At 51.9% G+C, this 721-nt stretch overlaps 1 protein-coding gene across 1 annotated transcript; it reads left to right on the top strand.

Moving 5' to 3' along the window:
* Nucleotides 1-220: 220 nt before the first annotated feature.
* Nucleotides 221-721, top strand: LOC308490884 (large ribosomal subunit protein eL28-like). The gene has a single exon (XM_081033654.1). It carries the CDS (start codon nucleotides 252-254, stop codon nucleotides 663-665), a length of 414 nt encoding a protein of 137 aa, XP_080889780.1. The 5' UTR covers nucleotides 221-251; the 3' UTR covers nucleotides 666-721.

Below are 721 nucleotides of genomic sequence, written 5' to 3'. Positions count from 1 at the left end.
CCACATCTTCTAACCAGGTAGGGCTTAATCTTTGCCAAGGTACTCACCCTAAGGGTTGAAGGCAGACCCAGGTTTTATGGAACCTGAAATTTATATAATTTGGGAGGCCTTCATTAAGAATATAAAATTAAATATCCAAAATTTGGCACAAATGTGAATATTTATTCAAAATGCGAAAAAAATTATGACAAACCAGTTGTTAAAAAAACTAACATCGGTCTCCGGCTGCGGCAACGAGAGGAGCTGTCGCCATGTCTGCGCATTTGCAATGGATGGTCGTGCGTAACTGCTCCAGCTTCCTGATCAAAAGGAACAAGCAGACATACAGCACCGAGCCCAGTAATCTGAAGGCCCGCAACTCCTTCCGCTACAATGGGCTGATTCACCGCAAGACGGTGGGCGTGGAGCCAGCAGCCGACGGCAAAGGTGTGGTGGTCGTCATGAAGCGGAGATCTGGCCAGCGGAAGCCGGCCACCTCCTATGTGCGGACCGCCATCAACAAGAACGCCCGGGCCACCCTCAGCAGCATCCGGCACATGATCCGCAAGAACAAGTACCGTCCCGACCTGCGCATGGCCGCCATCCGCAGAGCCAGCGCCATCCTGCGCAGCCAGAAGCCGGTGACACTGAAGAGGAAGCGGGCTCGCCCCACCAAGAGCTCCTGAGCACCTCCCTCCACAGCAATAAAGCATAAAGTGTCAGCCATCTTTCTCCAAAAAAA

The sequence above is a fragment of the Rhinolophus hipposideros genome, assembly GCF_964194185.1.
Source record: "Rhinolophus hipposideros genome assembly, chromosome: 22".
In the NCBI taxonomy this organism is placed as follows: domain Eukaryota; kingdom Metazoa; phylum Chordata; class Mammalia; order Chiroptera; family Rhinolophidae; genus Rhinolophus; species Rhinolophus hipposideros.
This window is presented reverse-complemented; position numbering and strand designations above follow the sequence as displayed.